The 17,550-nt window shown below is 59.8% G+C and overlaps 2 protein-coding genes across 2 annotated transcripts in view; both read right to left on the bottom strand.

Moving 5' to 3' along the window:
• GAS2L1 (growth arrest specific 2 like 1) overlaps positions 1-6,631 on the bottom strand; it is an 8,578-nt gene extending 1,947 nt beyond the window's left edge. The window contains exons 1-5 of the mRNA XM_015643490.3: positions 6,591-6,631; positions 4,706-5,361; positions 2,178-2,285; positions 1,902-1,998; positions 1,008-1,398 (exon numbers count right to left, since the gene is read on the bottom strand). Of these exons, the coding sequence (XP_015498976.1) occupies positions 1,008-1,398; positions 1,902-1,998; positions 2,178-2,285; positions 4,706-5,350 (1,241 nt within the window). The 5' untranslated portion in view covers positions 5,351-5,361; positions 6,591-6,631. The remainder of the gene's footprint in view (positions 1-1,007; positions 1,399-1,901; positions 1,999-2,177; positions 2,286-4,705; positions 5,362-6,590) is intronic.
• Positions 6,632-7,293: 662 nt separating this feature from the next.
• EWSR1 (EWS RNA binding protein 1) overlaps positions 7,294-17,550 on the bottom strand; it is an 18,538-nt gene continuing 8,281 nt past the window's right edge. Inside the window, exons 6-17 of the mRNA XM_015643741.2 lie at positions 15,926-16,093; positions 15,062-15,276; positions 14,060-14,240; positions 11,301-11,335; positions 10,566-10,598; positions 9,836-9,954; positions 9,392-9,521; positions 9,155-9,277; positions 8,902-9,079; positions 8,540-8,637; positions 7,910-8,183; positions 7,294-7,650 (exon numbers count right to left, since the gene is read on the bottom strand). Of these exons, the coding sequence (XP_015499227.1) occupies positions 7,611-7,650; positions 7,910-8,183; positions 8,540-8,637; positions 8,902-9,079; positions 9,155-9,277; positions 9,392-9,521; positions 9,836-9,954; positions 10,566-10,598; positions 11,301-11,335; positions 14,060-14,240; positions 15,062-15,276; positions 15,926-16,093 (1,594 nt within the window). The 3' untranslated portion in view covers positions 7,294-7,610. The remainder of the gene's footprint in view (positions 7,651-7,909; positions 8,184-8,539; positions 8,638-8,901; positions 9,080-9,154; positions 9,278-9,391; positions 9,522-9,835; positions 9,955-10,565; positions 10,599-11,300; positions 11,336-14,059; positions 14,241-15,061; positions 15,277-15,925; positions 16,094-17,550) is intronic.

Below are 17,550 nucleotides of genomic sequence, written 5' to 3'. Positions count from 1 at the left end.
CTTTCTACCCAGTGCCCCCACCCATTGCACCCCACATTCCCTCCATTGTACCCCACTGCACCCCTTCATTCTCCCCCCTTTTGCCCCCATTTCTCCTCACTGCACCCCACATTCCCCCCCTTAACCCCATTTCCACCCCCACTGAACCCCCACCTTGCCACTACTGAACCCCATTCCCCTTGCTCCCCATTAAACCCCCCCACAGTGAACCTCCCATTCTCCCCTTGCACTGCCCATTCCTCCTCACTGCACCCCCAGAACCCCATTCCCTCCCCACTGTCCCCCATTTTCCCCCTCCACTGAACCCCCACTGAATCCTCCCATTCCACCCTCATTTTCTCCCCACTTCTCCTCCTCAGCCCCACCCACTGCACCCCATATTTCCTCCACTGCACCCCATTTCTCCCCCAGTGCACACCCATTGTCTCCCTCCTCTGAACTCCACCATGGCACCCCACTGCCGATCCCATCCCCCTCCATTTCACACCCCACTGTACCCCCACTTCCCCTGTTGCCCCTTCATTCCCTCCCCCATTCCCCCTTGTCCCCCACTGCACCCCAGTGAACCCCATGAAATCCCATATCCCCCATCACACACCCCATTCCCCTTCCCCCTGCTGCCCCCCACTATTTCCCTTCATTGACACCCCAATGCTTTCCCCACTGCCCCCACCGACCCCAATTCCACCACCCACCATCTCCCAGTGCCCCATTATCTGTCCCCATGGCCCCACACCGAACCCCCATTGTCATCCTCCATTTCCCCTTCACTGCCTTCCCCAACTGCACCCCCATTTCACCCCAAATTCGCCCCCACTTCCCCCTCAGTACCTCTCCTTGTTGCCCCATTTTCCCCCAATAATTCCCCCTTTTGCTCCTAATTTCACCCTCCCTCTGCCCCCCGTGATTCCATTTCCCCCTCACTGCCCTCCCCACTGTCCCCCATGATTCCCCACTGCATCCCCCAGTTCAGCCCAGTTACCCCATTCCACCCCAGTGCCTCCCACTGTCCCCCCAGTGCCCCCGATGGTTTCCCCATTAACGCCCCCAGCCCCCGTTCCCCCATCCCTGCCCGTCCTGTCCGCGGGGTCTGGGCACGGTTTTGGGGTCCCCCGGGGGGGCCGTACCTGAGCGCTCCCCGCGGCTCCGCGGGGCTCCTGGAGGGGCTGCCGGAGCCGGAGCGGGGGGCTGCAGCCCCTCGGGGGGGCAAACCCTCCTGCTTGAGGGGCTTCGGGGCGTCCCCCCGGGGCTGGGGACCCCGCTCCGCCCCGGCCGGGGGGGGTCCGGCGGGCCGGGGGCGCCGGGGGGTGCTGGGGCTGGAGGCGCGGGACGAGGAGGTGCCGGGAGCTGCTTTTTGGGGGGACATGCCCGGGGTGCGGGGCTGGGGCAGGCGGTGAGCTGGAAGGGAGAGGGGGGAGGTCAGCGGGGGCAGCGCTCAGCACCTTCCCCTTCCCTCCCATCCCCGCATTTTCCAGCTGGGGGATTCCGGAGGCGATGAACACCCCGGGAATTTGGGGGTTGCTCAATCCCCTTTTCCTCCTTCCAGCCGGATGAGTGGAGCCCAGCCACAGGGAAGGGAACCCCACGGACAATCAGGGAATGGAACCCACGGAAAATCAGGGAGTGCAACCCACGGAAAATCAGGGAGTGCAACCCACGGAAAATCAGGGAACGGAACCCTACAGAGAGGCAGGGAACGGAGCCCCACGGGGAAAAAGGGAACAGAACCCCACAGAAAATCAGAGAACGGAGCCCCATAGAGAACCAGGGAAAGGGGCCCTAGGAAGAACCAGAGAAGGGAGCCCCGGGGAGCAGCCGGGAACGGAACCCGTGGAGAAGCAGGGAACGGAAGGAAGGCCAGAGCAAGGCAGGAGCCAGGGCCGTGCCGAGGGGACACTCACCGAGGGCAGCACAGCGACACGGGTCGTGCTTGTCCAGGTAATGTTCCAGTGTGTCCCAGCCGCCGCCCACCCGCACCATGACGTGACTCCTCAGCACCTGCGGGCAGCGCTGTCACCCTGCCCGCCCCCCAAAAACCACCGAGAGCCCCCCGGGACCCCGGCGTGGGCAGGAAATGCAGCTCCGGACCCCACCCAGCTCGTCTGGGAGCGGGGGAAGGAGGAGGGTGGGGGGTCCCGGGGTAATGGGGGGCACAGTGGGGGGAGGGAGGCTCTTACCCGGACGAAGATGAGCGTGTTGGAGTCGCCCACTTTGTACTTCCCTTCCGAGACCTTGACCATGGGGAACTGCGAGGGGCAGGAGCAGCAGCCCAGGATCTCCCGCACCTGCCGGCACAGAGGGGAGGGGTCAGTGGGGCGTGGACGCGCTGCTATAGGGTCGGTGGGGCACAGACCCCCCGTTATAGGATTGGTAGGCACAGACCTTCCACTATAGGGCCGGTGGGGTGTGGACCCCCCAGTTACAGGGCTGGTGGCCACAGAACCCCCCCTATAGGGTCAGTGGGGCACAGACCAACCACTATAGGGCTGGTGGGCGCAGATGTCCCACTATAGGGTCAGTGAGCATAAACCCCTGTTATAGGGCTGGTAAGGCATGGACCCTGCACTATAGGGCTGGTGGGCAGAGAAACCCCTGCTATAGGATCAGTGGGGCACAAAATCCCTGCTATAGGATCGGTGGGGCACAAAATCCCTGCTATAGGATCGGTGGGGCACAAACCCCTGCTATAGGGCTGGTGGGTCGTGAACCCTCCACTATAGGGCCGGTGGGGCACAAACCCCCTTCTAGGGTCAGTGTGGATCCCCACTACAGGGCCCCCCCCTCAGACTGGCACACAGGGAGGGGCTCTGTGCCCCCCATCTGGCAGATCCCCTCCGTGGGTGGGCTCGGGTGCAGCGGGGCCGGGGTCTCGTCCCACGGCCGGGCACCCCCGGCAGGCTGAGAACCCCTCCCCTCTTCATTTGGGGTCCACCCGCTGCGGGACCCCCGGGTGTGGGCACAAAACATCGCCCACCCCACTAATCCCGAACCACGGGGGGATTCACCCCCAAATCCATGGGGTAGGACCTACACCCATCAACACAAGTGGGGTCAGCCCCGGGGGTTTTTGCAAAGGTGAAGGTGTGGCACGGGGAGAAGTGGAGCGGGAGGGTTTGGGGGGCCGGGAAGGGGTCCCCAGGGCAGTGCCGTGGTCCCGCTGGCTGCCAGCTGCCGGCTCCATCTCCCGGGCTGACGTCAGGGATTAAACCGGGAGCCACGGGGGGGGACGGAGCCACATCCTGCCCGGGGCTGGGGGGACACAGCGCCGCCTCACCCCGAAATTTGGGGGGTCGTTAATAATCCCGCGATTCTGGGGGGTTTTCCTGCAGCTGTGCCCATCACAGGGGTGAGAGGAAGGAAGGATGTGACCGCTCCGGTTCCCATCCGGGTGACACGGACAGCCCCAGCTGGGGAAACTGAGTCACGGGGGGGGGGGGGGGGGGGGGGGTGCAGTGAGGGGGGGTCGTGACCCTGCTGCCACCCCGGAGGGGGCACCTGGGGACGAGGAGGGCCGGATCCTGCTCTGCCAGGCTCCTCCCCGGCTCTGGCGCTGCCCATAAAAGCCGATGGCGAGGAATTACGCAGCCCGGAAAAATGCGGCCGGGGCTGGCAGCGCCCGGCCAGGGGGGCTTGGGGGGGCAACAGCGCCGGGGGCCCCCCCCTGAAGCGGCACTGGGCGGAGCGGGGGGTCAGGATGCTCTTTAATGAGGGACTTAATGAGGAATTTGGGTTTCAATTAAAAAAAAGGCTTAGGGAGTCAGGGGAGGGCAGAGCTCCCCTGTCCCCCCCGTGTTCCCCCCGTCCCAGATTAATCCGCTGCCGCGCCCGGGGACCGATCCCGCACCCGGCTTTAATCCCGCCTGAGCTCCGGCCCGGGGGGGTCCCTGCACCCCCCTCCTGACACCCCAAATTGCGGCTGTGAGCAGCCGGGATGGCCCCATGCCCGTCCCTGGGGACAGCAGCACCGAGCTGCTGGCAGGAGGAGAAGTCCTGGGGTGGGGAGCACTCACGGGGAGGAAGTGGCAGGGGACAGGGGACACCTGAGTGTCCCCACTGAGATCCTGTGAGCCACCAAAATAACCCCTCCTGTAGGCAGGAGGCTCCTCGGGAGCCTGGGAGGGGGTGGGTGGGTGGAGAGGAGCTCCCGTAGCCATGGAGAGCTGGGATGGGTGGGTGGAGCACATCCTATGGAGCACGGGGGTGGAGAGAAAGATCTCCCAGGGGTCACGGACACACGTGGGACCTCCCCTGGACCACGGAGTGTCCTGGTGGATGGGCAGAAAGGACTTCCTGGGGGTCACGGGGACAGGTGGGACCACAGAATGCCCCGCTGGGTGGACAGGTGGGAGCTCCCACGGATCATGGAGCACCTCACGGGGCACACAGGCAGGAGCTCCCGGGGGCCACAGGGACAGGGAGGAGTCCTGGGGGAGACGGGACCCCCATGGACCCCGCTGGGAGCACAGAGAGGTTCTCCCACAGCCCACAGACAGGTGAGACCTGCCAGTGACCACCGTGTGGACAGAGAGGACCTCCCAGGAGCCAGCGGGCAGCCTGCAGGGTGGACACAGAGGAGCTCCCATGAAGCACGGAGCTCCCCGTTGGGTGGATGGACAGCACCTCCCACAGACCCACAGACCCACCGCTGGGTGGCCGGCGAGGCCCTCACCCAGGCACAGGGCTCCCAGGGGAGCGCGTGTCTCACCAGCTCGTCCAGGTTCTTGAGGTCGCACAGGGTGATGGGCCGGGCCCGGCTGGGGTAGGCGCCCGCATGGGGGTCCCGGCTCTCCCGGCGCGTGCCCAGCGCGCCGTCGGCCATTTGGTCCCTCATCTCCTCCTCGATCTCCTCCTCCATTTGGATCAGCATGGGGGCCAGCATCCCAAACTTGGAGCCCCTCCTGGCCACCTCCAGCAGGCAGAGGACAAAGTTCTTCTCGTTCTTCTTCAGCACCAAGTCGTTGGTCTCGAACATGAGCACGTCCTGGATGCCCAGGTCCTGCCGGCACCACTGGATGAAGTTGGAGACGTTATCCCTGGCGATGAAGGAGCCGGGCACCACGTTCTTGGCCTGGAAGACCACCTCGTTCTGGGGCACCCTCATGCGGGCGGCCGCCTCCGGGTGCCGCTCCTGGAAGTCCAGGGCGGTGCGGTTGACGTTGTTGGCGTGGCGGCAGAGGTGACATCCCGTCTCCAGGCTCTCCAGGAAGGTGTCCACCTGGATGTCCAGGTCGTAGAGGGTGTTGAACCACTCAGCCAGGTCCTCCTTCATGGCCTCCAGGTACTCCTCGCTGGAGCGGAAGGGGCGGATGCTCTTGGAGGCGGCCGACTGGATGTGGCTGGGGTCGGCCATGGCCCCCCTTCCTGCGGGGGGACAACGGGGCCTGTCATGGGCAGGAACCCCCCCAAAGCCCCCCCAAATCACCAATAACCTCGGTGACCCCTCCGTGCCTCAGTTTCCCCCACACGTTACCCGTGGGTGGGAACATCACCACTGCCACCACCACCCCTCCAGGACCTGCAGCACCCCCCATCCCACATCCCTCCACCCCGGGTGTCCCCCCCCTCTCACAGCCCATGTCCCCCCACCTCATGTCCCTCCACCTCGGGTGTCCCCCCATTCTCCATGTCCCCCACTCCATGTCCCCTCATCCTGTGTCCCATCCCCCAGGCTAACGAGTCCCTTGTCACCCGTGCCCACCCCACGAAGGGGCTGTGGCCGAGGGGGGACATCCCACCCCAACCCCGCCCTAAAAGCTGCCCAGTCATGGTGGGTGTCCTCAGCCCGGTGTCCCCACCCTGGGAGCAGGTGACACCCCGAGGGATGGCAGTGCCAGGGGCAGGGTGCCCCCCTTTATCCTGGTGGGGCTCAACCCTGAGGGGCTGCACAGGGTGGGGGGATTGGGGGATTGCTCCCCAAAACTCAGCCATGGGGTGTGGGCTGCACCTGGGGGAGGCCCCCCAGCCGTCCCTGACCTGGGGCTACAGGAGCCAGCGAGGGGTCACCCCCGGCCGGGGGGGCCCAGTGCCCCCCAGTGCCACCCCCCAGCCCAGCCCCAACCCCTGGGAGGGGGGTCCTGGCCCTGGGGTGCTGCTGAGGGGGTGTCCCCTACCCTCCGAGGGGGTGTCCCTGTTGGGGAGGGTCCCCTCTCCTCGGGGGGGGGGGATCCTCGGGGATGAGGGGACTCTGTTGGGGGGTGGTCCCCATCCCTCCAGAGTGGGGGGATCCTCTCGGGGGGCGTCCGTTTCCCTCGGGGAGGGGTTTTGTTCTCTCGGGGATGGGGGGGGGGAGTCCCTGTTTGGAGGGTCCATTTCCCTCGGGGGGGTTTGTCTCTGCTGGGGGGGGGTCCCTACCCTCGGAGGGGGTGTCCGTGCTGAGGGGTGTCCGTATCGGGGGTCCCCCTTTCCCTTGGGGGGAGGGTGTCCATCTCTGGGGGTGTCTCTTTCTCGGGGTGGGGGGGTCCCTTTCGGCAGCGGGGGTCCCTATTCCGGGGCGATCCAGCGGGGGCGGCGGGAGGGGATCGGCACCTGTGGGGACACGGGGTGGGGACACGGGGCCCAGGCCACCCTCCCACCCCCCCGGCCTCACTCACCGCCGCCGCTCCGCGCTCCGCTACGGCCGGGCCGGGCCCGCTCCCCGCTCCGGGCCGGGCCGCGGCTCCCAGCGCCGGGGGGGCCCCGCCGCGGCCCCCGCCGCCATCGGCCGCCGGCAGCGGCCCGGGGGGCGGCCGGGGGGGCCCGGGGGGCTCCCAACGAGGCTCGGCCGCCGCAGCCCCGCGGAGCCGCCGCCGCCGCCGCCGCGCCCCGGCCGGGAAGTTGGAGGCGGCCCAGAAAGGGCCGGGACGGGGGCGGCGGCGGCGGGCGGGCGGGGACGGGCACGGGGGGGACACGGACACGGACACGGACACGGGGGGGGACAGGGGCACGGCACGGAGAGAGGGGGACACGGACACGGGCAGGGACGCGGGGAGGAGCACAGACACGGGAGGGGGCACGGACAGGAGGGCACGGCCGGGGTTGGCGGGGGGAACAGGGGCACGGGGGTGACACAGAGCGACACTCGGTGACATCCCCCCACCCCCGCCCGGGTGTGGCTCCCCGCTCCCATTGATCTGCCCCCTCCCCCACCCTCCCTCCCTCCCTGCCCCGGGACTCACACCCCGCGGGGAAACTGAGGCACAGCGGGATCCACGGGGCAGCTCCGTCCCACCCCTCCGTCCCCTCCTACCCCGGCCCGGGCCCGGGGGCCGCGTCCCCCCGGCTCCCAGGGATGTTCTCAAGGAAGGCCAGCAATGGTGCGGTTACAAACAGCGGGAATTTTATTTAAAAAAACAACCGTCACAACCGTTCACAGCGTTACAGGCGGGGAGGGGGGCGGGGGCGCGTTAAACAACCGGTTTTATTTGGGAGGGGGGTGGGGAGAAAGAATTCACGCTACCGTTGAACTTGGTTTTAATGTTTCTCCACAAACGGTGAAAAATACTAAAGTACAGACAAGGAGGACTCATAATGTTGTGGCCAACATTATAAATATGGAATTATAAATTTAAAACATTTTTTTTTCTGGTTTAAAAAATAAATCTGGTAGTAAATGCGGCTCTGGGGGGGCGGCGTTAGTAGGGCCGGTCTCGGCGATCCTGGCGGTGTTCGCCCCTGTGGGATGGAGGGGACAGGGGTCAGTCGTGGGGTCCAGGAGCTCTCCCCGGGCTGGGGAGGCTCCTTAACCCCTCACCCAGACATCCTGCCACCCATTTACCCACCCCATCCCATCCCCACCATTCACCCCCTTGCCCCTCCACCCATTTATCCCACCCCAATCGCCCCCCACCCCCTTTCCCCATCAGGGTCTCCCCCTCCCCAATGTCCCATTGCCCCCTCCCATCACTCTCTGTCCCGCCCTCCCTATCCATACTTGTCCATCTTTCCCGGCCCTCCGCGTCGTCCTCTGCCTCCTCCTCCCATCTGCTCCATGAGAGGTCCCGGGGGTCCCCCGGGGCCGCCGCCTCCTCCTCCTCTCCGGCCGCCTCCTCCGTAGCCGCCTCGGTCCATGCCCCGGCCACCTCGGAATCCCCCTCGGTCTCCGCCGCGGCCGCCTCGGAACATCCCGCCGGGCCCTCCTCGGTCCATGAGGCCCCCGCCGCGCCCGCCCCGCATCCCTCCGGGGCCGCCTCGGCCGCGGTCACCGCCTGGGGGAGGAGGAGAGACCCTCAGAGTGACCCCAAGGCAGCACATCCCGCTCCCACATCCCCGGGGTCCCAGCACATCCAGCTCCGGCAGGAGCAGGGCGGGGAGCTGCTGGGTACCCGAGGGGGTTCAGGTTCATTAAGGTTGGAGCAGGGCCCTGGGGAGTCGGGGTGGTGCTGGCAGCCCCCCAGATCCAGGAATCACAGGAGAAATGGTGATCCCAGTCTCCAGGTCATGGCTCACGGAGGGATAAAGGCCTGGCAGCTCCTGGAGCTGGCCCAGCCACTCCCCACAGAGCCCGAGGCCAGGCCTGCGGTGTCCCATCGGGAATTGGGGCCGTGACATCCCCCAAACGTACCTGGAGGAGGGAAGGGGGGCGGGAGGAACCCCTCCGGTTTGGGCGCCTTGCACTGGTTGCACTCTGTTCTCCAGGCAAAGTTCTGGTTTCCACAGCCCCTGGGTACAAATTCCAGTTAGCCCAGAGTGGGACAGCATTCCAGCTGGGGTGACATTGGGAAGCACGAGCAGCAGAGCACGTGGAGAGGGGACACCAGGGCAGGAGCTGGGGCACAGCTCCCGCGGTGGGGTGGGGGTCTGGCAGCCCCCGGGAGTGACCCCATCCCTCCCTCTGTGCCAGCTGGAAACTGTTTCCTGGGAAGGCCCAGCGAGCGATTTTGGGCAGCTCCGTTGGCACAGGGTGTGGCAGCAGCGGGTACTCACGGGTTGGGGCACTGCCAGTCTCCAGCGCGGTGCTGCACGCTCCCTCCAGACGGGTTTCCCCGGGATCCCCGCGGTCCTCGGGAGGAGAAGCCGCCCCTGTCTCCGCCTCTTCCCCCCATCCGGCCCATGGGGCCGCTGGGCCCGCTGGGGCCCCCTGGGCCACCGGGTCCCCCTGGACCTGCGGGAAGGAGCCCCGTTAGTGCTGGGAGCCACGGCAAGGCCGGGGAGCAGCTCTGGGGGGGCTGCACGGTACCTCCACGGAGGGGTGGGGGCATTCCCCGCTGCTCCCGGGGGGGTATCCCGCCCCTCAGGCTGTTCATCGGGCCCTTCTTCCGCGCCAGGGTCACCTTCAGCTTGCTCCCCTGGAAATCCTTCCCTGGGAGGGACACAACGGGCAGGAGCATCGGTGAATCACGGCCCTGCTGCACACAGGTGCTTCCCACACCTGGAAGTTTTGGAATTCCACCCCAAAACGACCCCCAGCTCTCACCATCAAACCACTCCACGGCTGTTTTGGCAGTGGACGGGTCATCGTAGGACACGGTGGCATCGCCCTTGGGCTTGCCCGTTTCCTTGTCGATGTAGAGGTTTATCATGGGCTGCCCCGTCCTCTTGTTCATCTAAGGGACAGCACAACGTCACCCGAGTCCCGTCTTCCCACTGCCCAGCAGGGATTTGCTCTGCTCTGCTTTCCAGCAGCAGTTCATTCCAGGGACTCCAGGACAGAAGAAAAGGGGCCCCAGGATGACAGGGACTGCCCACACACCCCAAAAACGAAGGGACGGGCCCCAAACAGCACTGCCAGGCCTCTCCCAGGGCCTGGACAGGACGGGCCAGAAGGATGTGAGCAATGGGCAGGGAGATGGAGAAGGAAGAGGAGGAGGTGAGGGACCCTGTTCCCTCTGCCAGCGGGGGGTCACTGGTGTCCCCTCACCTTGACAACACCGCACTGTTTGAAGAAATCTGCCAGATCCTCCAGGGTCACATTATCATTGAGTCCCTGCACATAGACTGCAGTGCTGTCCGAGTCCTCCTCCGGGTCCATAGGGGGGCCTAGGAGACAATTCCCGGGGTCAGTGCAGGCAGAGGAAGGGCAGGAATGTCCCAGGGCCGAGTTCCTTCCATCCCCTCCATGGCTGCAGCTTCGCTCTCTGGCAGTGACAGGAACCCCCAGGCCCACGGGAGGTGACTGTCCCCAACCTCACCTCCCCGGTGCCACGGCCAGACAGAGCCCACCACACCCACCCACGTGGGAAGAACCCCCAGGTTATTCCAGGACACATCCCAGAGGAGAGATGAGGAAGACCTTCGTGCCCCCTGGGCTCCCACACAAGGACATCCACCCCCCTTTTCCGATGCTGGAAGGCTGACGCAGAACTTCCAGACACGCCTGGGACAGGAAGGGACGAGCCACGGACGAGGCTCTGGGGGTGCTGCAGGCCCCCTGGAAGAGCTCCAGAGCAGCCCCCAACCCCCCTAATTCCTGCAGAGAAGGGGGAGCATCTCCCAACCACGTGTGGTTGTTTCCAGCTGTTTGGGAATGAAGATCCGACGGGAACAGCCAGAGAGGCTGGAGGTGGCGGTGGGGTGACACACAGCAGCCCTTGCAGCAAGGACACAAAGGTCTGTTTGACAGCCTCAGGAGGGAGTTTGGTGGGAATTACCTAAATCCAGGTCGGGTCCTTCCTCCATGTGTCCTGCCAGGCGGGAGAGAAGCATAGGGAAGGGTGTTAGTGGGGGCCCTGCGGGCTGGAGAACCGACACACACAACACTAGCTACGACCTGCGCCGCACAAGCAGCAGCACTGCACCTTACTGGGCCATCAGGTGGCTCTTTTAGCATTTCTTCCAACCAAAAACCACTATTACACTGGTTTTAAGCATTTTTTTTTTCCAACCAATAACCACTATTACACTGATTTTTTTTTTAGCAGTTTTCAAACCGTTAACCACTATTACACTGATTTTTTTTTAGCAGTTTTCAAACCGTTAACCACTATTACACTGATTTTTTTTTAGCAGGTTTCAAACTGTTAACCACTATTAACGCTGATTTTTTTTAAAAGGTTTTACCAAGCCAATCAGTTTTTAAGTTCATTAATAAAAGTTACTTAATATATCTATATATATTTAAAAAAAAAAAAAAAAAAAAGATTTATTACATCCAAACCATTTCTTTTCCCCAAAATTACAGGAGTGGTTGCTCAACTCTTCCACTGTGTCCGCACACCCCTGGGCATCGCCGGCAGTACCCATTACAGTCTGGTTGCATATTGTCATTTTTTTTAAACCACTTAAATGAATAAAAAAATTACACTTTGTGCTAAAAAAAAAAAACTGACTGCAATTTTTTTTTTTTTTTTTTTTAACACTATCCATTGTAATGCTCAAAAACTTACCACCAGGCTTATTGAAGCCACCTCGCTCTCCAGCGCTGCTGGGGGGATAAACGAAGAAATGAAGGCCTTTCCCTTTACAAAGCCAGCACCGCTCTGAGCCTCTGCGGCTCACAGGGGAGAAGGGCACTGGCTAAACATCTCCAAACATCTCTCTGTCTCTCTCTCATCTCGGCACTAGGCCTTTCTTCAGGGCAGCTCGCTCAAATTTTCTTTACATATAAAGCAACCTTGGTGTGGTGTGAGGCACCGCTTTGCTGTCGGTGCCCTGGCGTTATACTCGGGTATCATCAGTGCAATACTTGGCCGAGAAATGGGGGTTGTTTGTAATCAAAGTGAGGGTGGTTTGTTTTTTTTGTTGTTGTTGTTGAAGAGCAATTTGGGGGTGTTTCAGTGGTCAACTCCCTCCCCTCGGTGTGTCCACCAAGGTGCACCCTCAGCCTGTGGCAGCGCGGGCCCGCGGGTCCCTGACATTTAACAGTGTAAAAGGAGACAAGCCACACGCGAGACCTACAACACAGTTCAGCTGACATCGCCCCTAAAACCCTCAAAGTAAAGCCATACATTCAGGTCACTACTGAATTTAACAACTCTCTGGAGGGAGAACTTACAGAGTACAGCGGGGGCTCCGAGGCCTGGGGTGCAGCTTTGTGGACACACTCACTTTTGGGCAGGTGCCAATGCAAACGGGGCCGCAGCTTTCACCAAAAGCTTTGGCTGAAGCATTCACAGCTGAAACTGCTTTGGAGCGTGGTGGTGAAGTAGGAAAACGCCACCTTGAGAAAGGATTTGGGCTGTTTCTTGCTCTTTTTTTGGGTGAGCCAGCAAGCTGTTTGGAAGGAGCCGAGCGGAGGAGGGAGAGCACCGTGAATTTTTCTAGCAAGTATTGCACCTCTAATACTGGGATAAAAAAAAGTCAATACAGAATTTCGAGCTGTTGCATGCAGCTTTGCCTCCTCTCGTTAAAGTACACACCATTTACGTAATGTCTCTCTTTTTAAACATAAGATTTTTACACTTTTTTTTTTTTTTTTTTTCTTTAACGTTACACAATTCTAAAGTAGTAGTATACCCTCCTCTGGTTTTATTACCAAACAACAAGTATGCAGTTACCAAAGTTACAGAAGGATTCCGTTTATACAATCAATACATTGGGTTAAAAATATTCTATGTATATTTTTCCTCTCCATATGGACACCGTGTCTAGTCCCACTTTTCATTATGCTGCCGGCTGAGTACTGAGTACGGGTACTTTTTAAGTATTGAGGTGTTTACAAGGCTCTCACTTTGTAACCTGTAGCATATAAATGCGACAAAGCATGTTAAAAAGTTTTCCATTTTCATAAAAATATCAAATCATCGAGGCAATGAAAAAGGGCATGTTAATAACATCGAGCTCCTTACCTGCTGGAGACACTGAAATCCATCACCACAGCATGCTAAGGTGGGCCGAGTTCCCCTACCTGCCCTGGGTGTCCCCTGAAGCCACCTGTTCTATGGACACCACAAACTCTACGTCCATAAGGCGGGGGGGACGACCCTTTGTAAGGGTCTGGCCAGGTGGGAAATCGCTCGGGAGGCAAATTTGAGCTGGGATTAAGGTGTGAGATCAGAGACAGGTGACAAATCTTTGGCAATGAGAAGCTCGGAAGGGGCTAGAAATTTGAAGATGTGATGATAGACATTTCAGGTGTCTACATCTACTTTCATCGTTAAGACATCAATACAGCAAGGCTGAAATCTTTATGCAGATCCCTGGAACTCTGTTCCACCCGAGCCAATTCCAAGCTGGATGTGTTCCCACACAAAACCAGCCTTTTCCATTCTTTCCTGGATGTCTCTGATAAAGATTTCATGCCACGCCAACGGGCTGCAACAGAGCTATGCAGAAAGGGGCCGAGCGCTGCCAAAGTGAGGCTGTCACCGGGCTGTGCCACGCGGGGAGAAGTGGCCTCTGGAGGGCAGCTGCCATCACAGCCACCCTGCCAGCGCCAGGGCGGGCACGGCGTGTCCTGTGCCACACCTGGGGACACTCTGCACAGCTCTGAGCAACGGGGTGAGCGGATGGAACACACACAAAGCTGTGAGTTCTGTCTTGGAGGAGCCTTTGGGATGAATTCTCCTCCCTCGCCTCTATCAGAACGACCTCCACGGATGGGGACACACCTGAAGGCGCAGGTGGCACCAAACCAGGTTGTGCCATCAGGTGAAATGGCCAAACTGATTCAGAGCACCTGAATGCTCCAAGGGGGAGCAGGCCTGGGAGCCAAAGCACTTCTTTCTCTCTGCTCTCGGGCTCCCTGTCCATGCGCTCCAAGTGTTCCAGGCACTCCGAGCTCGCAGGCTCCGCGGGAGGAGGCTGACACGAGGCTCCTGCCCTGCCAAAATCCCCGCTCCTGAGGCCCAGGGAGCATCCCCTGGAGCTGGTGGGAGGTTTGTGTGTGTTCCACCCAGAGTTACTGTTAAACCCCACAGAGGATTCCACCTCTGGGCGACCGTGAAGGGAGCTGAAAGTGCCAGGGCCAGCATTTCCCCCAATTTCCCCCTCCCTGGAGGGCCCAACCAGCTGCAGGACAAACCAACCATCCTGCTCCTATTTCCCTTAGGATAATGTTTCCATGGATGACAAGCAATGCTGCTACACAGAGATGTCCTCCGTGGAAACACAGCTGCGAACGTCAACCTTTCAGTCCCTTCTTTTGCCTTTCAAATCCTATGGGTAAACCAGAATTAGAGAAAAGGAAAAAAAGCTTTGCTCTTACCCCATTCCACCGCGTCCTCCTCCCCGCCCACCTCTGCTCATGCCTCCACGCTCATATCCCCCTCGTCCCCTGCCCCGGCTATCGGGGCCGCTCAGATTCCGGCTCTCCCCGGGGCCGGAGAAGCCTCCGGATTCCTGCCCGTACATGTTCATGCTGCTGGGATGGTCCTGGCGGAAGGAGCCTGGGGAAGGGTGGAAACAGGTTAGGGAGAGGCAGCTCCTTCACCTGCCCTCAGCTCCAGCAGCGCTGGAGTTGTTCAGTTTGGGAAAATCCCTCAGAGAGCATCGATTGCAGCTGTTGTCTCAGCAAAACCACCAGTGCCCCATGTCCCCAAGTGCCACATCCACGTGGCTCTTAAATCCCTCCAGGGATGGGGACTCCAGCACTGCCCAGGGCATGAACAACGTGAAGAAATTTCCCCAATATCCAACCTGACCATCCCCTGGCACAGCTTGAGGCCACTCAAGCGGGAGGAAGAAGGGAAGAGGAGAAAGAAGAGGAGTAATGGGAGATGGAGAAGGAAGAGGAGGAGGAGGAACAAAAGGAACAAAAGAAGGAGGAAGAAAAGAATGAGGAGGAGGAAGAAAAAAAGGAGAAGGAGGATGAGGATGGGATGGAGGAGAAGGATGAGAAGAAGGAGGAAAAAGAAGAGAAGGAAAAGGAGGAGGAAGCAGAGTCCCATCTTGCCCCATCATTTACTCCCTGGGAGCAGAGCCCAACCCTTGTGGCTGTCCCCTCCTGTCAGGGAGTTGTGCAGAGCCAGAGTCCCCACTGAGCCTCCTTTTCTCCTGGCTGAGTCCCCTCAACTCCTCCCCACAAACATCCTGTGCCTCTGTGTTCTCACCCTTCCCCTGAGGGGATGACCCCAACCTACCACTGCCTCCAGAGATGCCACTTTTCATCAAGGCCAAACCCCAGCTCCAAACCCTCTCTCCCTTCAACTCAGCTCTGAGTTTTAGATCCAGACTAAGGCCAGGGCTCCTTCCCAGGGATTGCACTCACTCTGCTGGCCGTAGCTGCTGCTCTGCTGGCTGTACTGGCTGGGGGCCTGGCTGTAGGATCCCGTGGGAGGTGGGTAACTGGTGGGAGGTGGCTGCTGCCCGTAGCTGCTTTGCTGGCCATAACTGGTCTGCTGGCCATAGGAGCTCTGCTGCCCGTAGCTGCTCTGCTGGGAGTAAGTGCTCTGATCGTAACTGCTTGGCTGTGTGGAGGAATAGCTGGAAGAGAAAAGCGTTGGGAAAGGTGGGATGATGAGGCAATTCCCTGGCAGCGTGCATGGAGTGGCTCATGCTGGAAGGCAATGCAATTAGAGGCTGTATTTAGTGCTGTAAATCACTTTAAAAGCTGAAGTCATGCTATGGAGGCCAGTCTGGAGGGCTGTGAAAGCAAAAACCACATGGCCAATCCCAGTTTATTCACACCTCTAGGAAAAGGCACAAGTGCCAGGGCAAAACTCAGTGGTAATGGAGGTAACAGGCCCTGGATAAAAGAAGTTCCCCTCATGCAGCTGAGGCTTTGAGGATTTCACAGTGTACATTTTAGAAGTCACATTAAAGACACCTGAGGGGAGAAGGGAGCTCCTGGCCAAGCTGAATGTGGAAGGAGGCAGCAAAAGGTGACTCTAGGAAAATTCATAAAATTCTCAAAGTCTTAAAATAAATAAATAAAAAAAATAAATTATAAAGTCTCTTGAATCCATTTGTCATTATTTTCCTTCCCACGTGTGCACACGCAGAGCACTCAGCCACAGCCTCCCCACCCTCACCACAGCTACAAAAAGCACAGCTCCTCCTCCCAGGCCACCAAAGCTCCTTTTCCATAAAATCCCCCAGGAAAGGCCCCTGTCTGAGCCCTGCCAAGCATTACCTGGTCGGAGGGTAGGAGGGTGGAGCGGTGACAGGCTGCATGGGGTAGCTGGCAGGCACCTGGGGGTAGCTGTAGTTGCTCTGCCCGTAGCCCAGGCTGGGCTGGCTGTAGCCTGTCGTGCTGGACTGGGGCTGGCTGGTCTCTGCAGGTTTGCTGCCATCCTGGGGTCTGCAGAGAAATATGGAACAACATCAGTGCCCAGCCCCAGGGCTGGCAGCAGCAAAGGGCTCACATCCCCCAGCACTGATGCTTCTGACCTCTTTTTTGGGGTAGCACGAAAGCTGGCTGTGATTGGTGACAGACAATAAATAAGTAATAAACACAACTGTAGCACTCACTGCCTGGGTATTTGCACACTCCTGAACAGAGAGCACGGATCACCACAGCTCCTGTTCATCCCAAAGCCAGGGGGTCAGACTCTGGCTGTGGGGCTGAGTGGAGGAGGTGGAATGCCAGCAAGGCTGCTCCTGCAGAGCTCTGGGAAAGCAGGAGCTGAAGCAGCCAGCAAGGCAGGCAGTGAAATGCCCCATTGTTTGGTTCAAAATCCAGCTCAGGCAGATATTGCCTCATATACCTTATCCCAATTATCCCATGGAAGAGAAAGGATGCTGGGCTAGGACTGGGTGACCTCTAAAGGACCCCTCCAACCCAAACCACTCTGTGATTTCGTCTTTAGAATCAACTCTCAAGGCCTGAAAACTCAGAACCCTCTGCATGTGATTCACACACCCCCTTCTGTGTGTCCCAAAGTTTAAAAGCCGTGTGGATGTGGCACTTGGGGACAGGGCTAGTGGTGGCCTCAATGATCTCAGAGGGCTTTTCCAACTCAAGGGATTCCATGAGCCTTGTAATTTTTATGTGTTTCTCAGAGTGGAGTAAAAAGAGTGAAGCTGCTTTTACCATAGAAGCTGGGAAAAATTATTCACGATGTCAGGATTCCTCCTGTAAATTTACATCCCTTTAAAGTGTAACTTGTCAGAGCTGTGCCAGGCTCTGCCTTTCCTTCCCACAGTGCTTGCTACAGACACCAGGTAAGGGAACAAATCAGCTTTTACTCACTTCCAAACAAGTTTCCATTATGTATTCTAAATTTTTCATATCCTCTAAGCAAACAATTTGAGTCAGTAGATGACAGGCAGTGCCCAGAGGGGTGAGATTGAAAGAGGAAATGTTTTGCAGCCTGCACATCCACCCCAGCATCCTGCCTGACCCCGTGCCTCGGGAGCAGACAGGACTCAGCCCTGTGCTGTGCCCTGAGAGCCTGATGTGGCTGTGTGGTGGCTCCCTGGTCCTGCAGGAACGGCGCTGACTCACCGTGCTGGAGCACAGCCCTCCCACGCTGCGCCGCGGGGAGCAGGGGCTGACACAGCACCAGAGCCACCCGGTGGGGAGAAACGGGAGGAGGAGGAGGAAGAGGAGTAGAAGGAGCAGGAAGAAGAGACGGGCAATGAGGAGAGGAAGAAGAGCAGGAGTAACTAGAGATGAAGAAGGAGGAGAAGGAGGAACAGGAGGAACAAGAGAAGGAGAAGGAGGGAGAAAGAGGAGGAGGAGGAAGAGAAGGACAAGGAAGAAAAGATGGAGAAGGAGTGGGAGGAAGAAGGGAAGAGAAGGAGAAAGAAGAGGAA

The sequence above is a fragment of the Parus major genome, chromosome 15, assembly GCF_001522545.3.
Source record: "Parus major isolate Abel chromosome 15, Parus_major1.1, whole genome shotgun sequence".
Lineage (NCBI taxonomy): Eukaryota > Metazoa > Chordata > Aves > Passeriformes > Paridae > Parus > Parus major.
This window is presented reverse-complemented; position numbering and strand designations above follow the sequence as displayed.